Source organism: Vombatus ursinus, unplaced genomic scaffold (assembly GCF_900497805.2).
Source record: "Vombatus ursinus unplaced genomic scaffold, bare-nosed wombat genome assembly UNPS02014168.1, whole genome shotgun sequence".
NCBI classification, from domain to species: Eukaryota; Metazoa; Chordata; class Mammalia; order Diprotodontia; family Vombatidae; genus Vombatus; species Vombatus ursinus.
In genome coordinates this window covers 243,992-245,626 of record NW_020953946.1, presented here as the reverse complement: position 1 = coordinate 245,626, position 1,635 = coordinate 243,992, and the positions used below count along the sequence as shown (strand labels likewise).

General features: G+C 35.2%; 1 protein-coding gene across 3 annotated transcripts in view; it reads left to right on the top strand.

The window, feature by feature from the left end:
- CSF2RA (colony stimulating factor 2 receptor alpha subunit) overlaps positions 1-1,635 on the top strand; it is a 61,149-nt gene that overhangs the window by 41,938 nt on the left and 17,576 nt on the right. For all 3 annotated transcript variants that reach the window (XM_027859469.1, XM_027859468.1, XM_027859470.1), the window contains one exon: positions 413-546. In XM_027859469.1, coding sequence (XP_027715270.1) covers positions 413-546 — 134 coding nt within the window. The remainder of the gene's footprint in view (positions 1-412; positions 547-1,635) is intronic.

Sequence of the window (1,635 nt, the reverse complement as noted above, 5' to 3'; positions counted from 1 at the left end):
AAGGAAGGAAGGAAGGAAGGAAGGAAGGAAGGAAGGAAGGAAGGAAGGGAAGGAAGGAAAGAAGGAAGGGAGGAAGGAAGGAAAGAAGGAAGGGAGGAAGGAAAGAAGTGAGGGAGGGAGAGAGGGAGGGAGGAAGGAAGGAAGGATGAGAGGAAAGAAGGATTGTTGTCAGACTGTAACAGGTAGCTGGAATTAACATGACACATTCATTCACCAAACATTTACTGAAAACCTACTATGTATAAGGCATTGTCTAGGTGCTAAGGGAAGTACAAGGATGAATCCCATTCACAAGCTTCTTACAATTGAATATGGTGGTCCAGTCAGACTTATCAAGTGGTAAAAGGAGCAAGGAAAAGATTTTAGGGGAACTTCTCTGATTTGTATTGTATCTTGGAATTTTGGGTTGCAGAAATTTGGGTTGCACCATCTAATATCACTGTGAACTGCTCAAAGTCAAATTGTCTCATACAGTGGCAGAAACCGGAAACAAGAGATCATATTGGTGACTCTGAATTTAAATACCAGCTCTACATACAAAAACAGGTAAGTATGAGATGCTTTGAAATGTTTCTTTGTTTGTGCCACTTTTTACTTGTGACTCCTCTATGTAAATGTGCACCAGTGGTCTGAAGGAAATCCATGCTATTTTCATAGCACTGCTTTGGCAACAATATTGAATGCTGGGGCAAACCTGGCTGGTTATAGGGAAAGGCCAGCAGCCCTGTTGACCAACATAACAAACTGACTGAGAGCTGCCTAAGATAATGTTAGCTGTGAATGCAGTGAAGTGAATGATGTTTCACTCATTTTAGAGGAGATTCTATGAAGGAGAGAGAGAAAAGGGTTTGTTTTTGTTTTTGTTTTTGTTTTTTGTTTATTTGTTGCTTTGTCTCATGGACCCAGAAGACGTTTGATTTAACTCTAAAATTAAAAAGAACAAATCATGTTATTTTGACTATTATAAATATCTAAATTAACTACAAAGGACATATGAAGGAAGACATTATCTGCATCCAGAGAAAGAACTGATAAATAGAAGTATGTATAGAATTATTTTACATGTATATACATATTTGTGTCTAATGGTAGCCATCTCTAGGGTGGAGGGGGAAGGAAAAAAAGGGGAAAAAAAGAAATTTGCATGATAATTCTATTATATATTTAAATGGAATAACAAGTTATACATGATAGATTTGCTATTTCTACAAAACAGATTTGCAGTCTTTTTTTTATACTATGTTATGGAAATGTTTGTTTTATCTCATGAATTAAAAATAATAAATAAAATTTATAATAAATATATGAAATAGATAATAAAAATTATTAAAAATAAAATTAAAAACAATAGCTATCAATTCACATGTTTCTGGCTTTGTGGACGTTCTTATGGGAGGAGGAGGAAAAGATGATGTACTAAAGCCAGTTACCAACCAGCAATAGGTAGATGGTTTTTGTCATGCAGAAGTATCCCGGGGAAAGAGGAAGTCTTTATGAATTCAATTAAATATTCAACTTTGAAAGAAAGAGAAAAGGAGAGAAAGAAAGAAAGAAAGAAAGAGAGAGAGAGAGAGAGAGAGAGAGAGAGAGAAAGAAAGAAAGAAAGAAAGAAAGAAAGAAAGAAAGAAAGAAAGA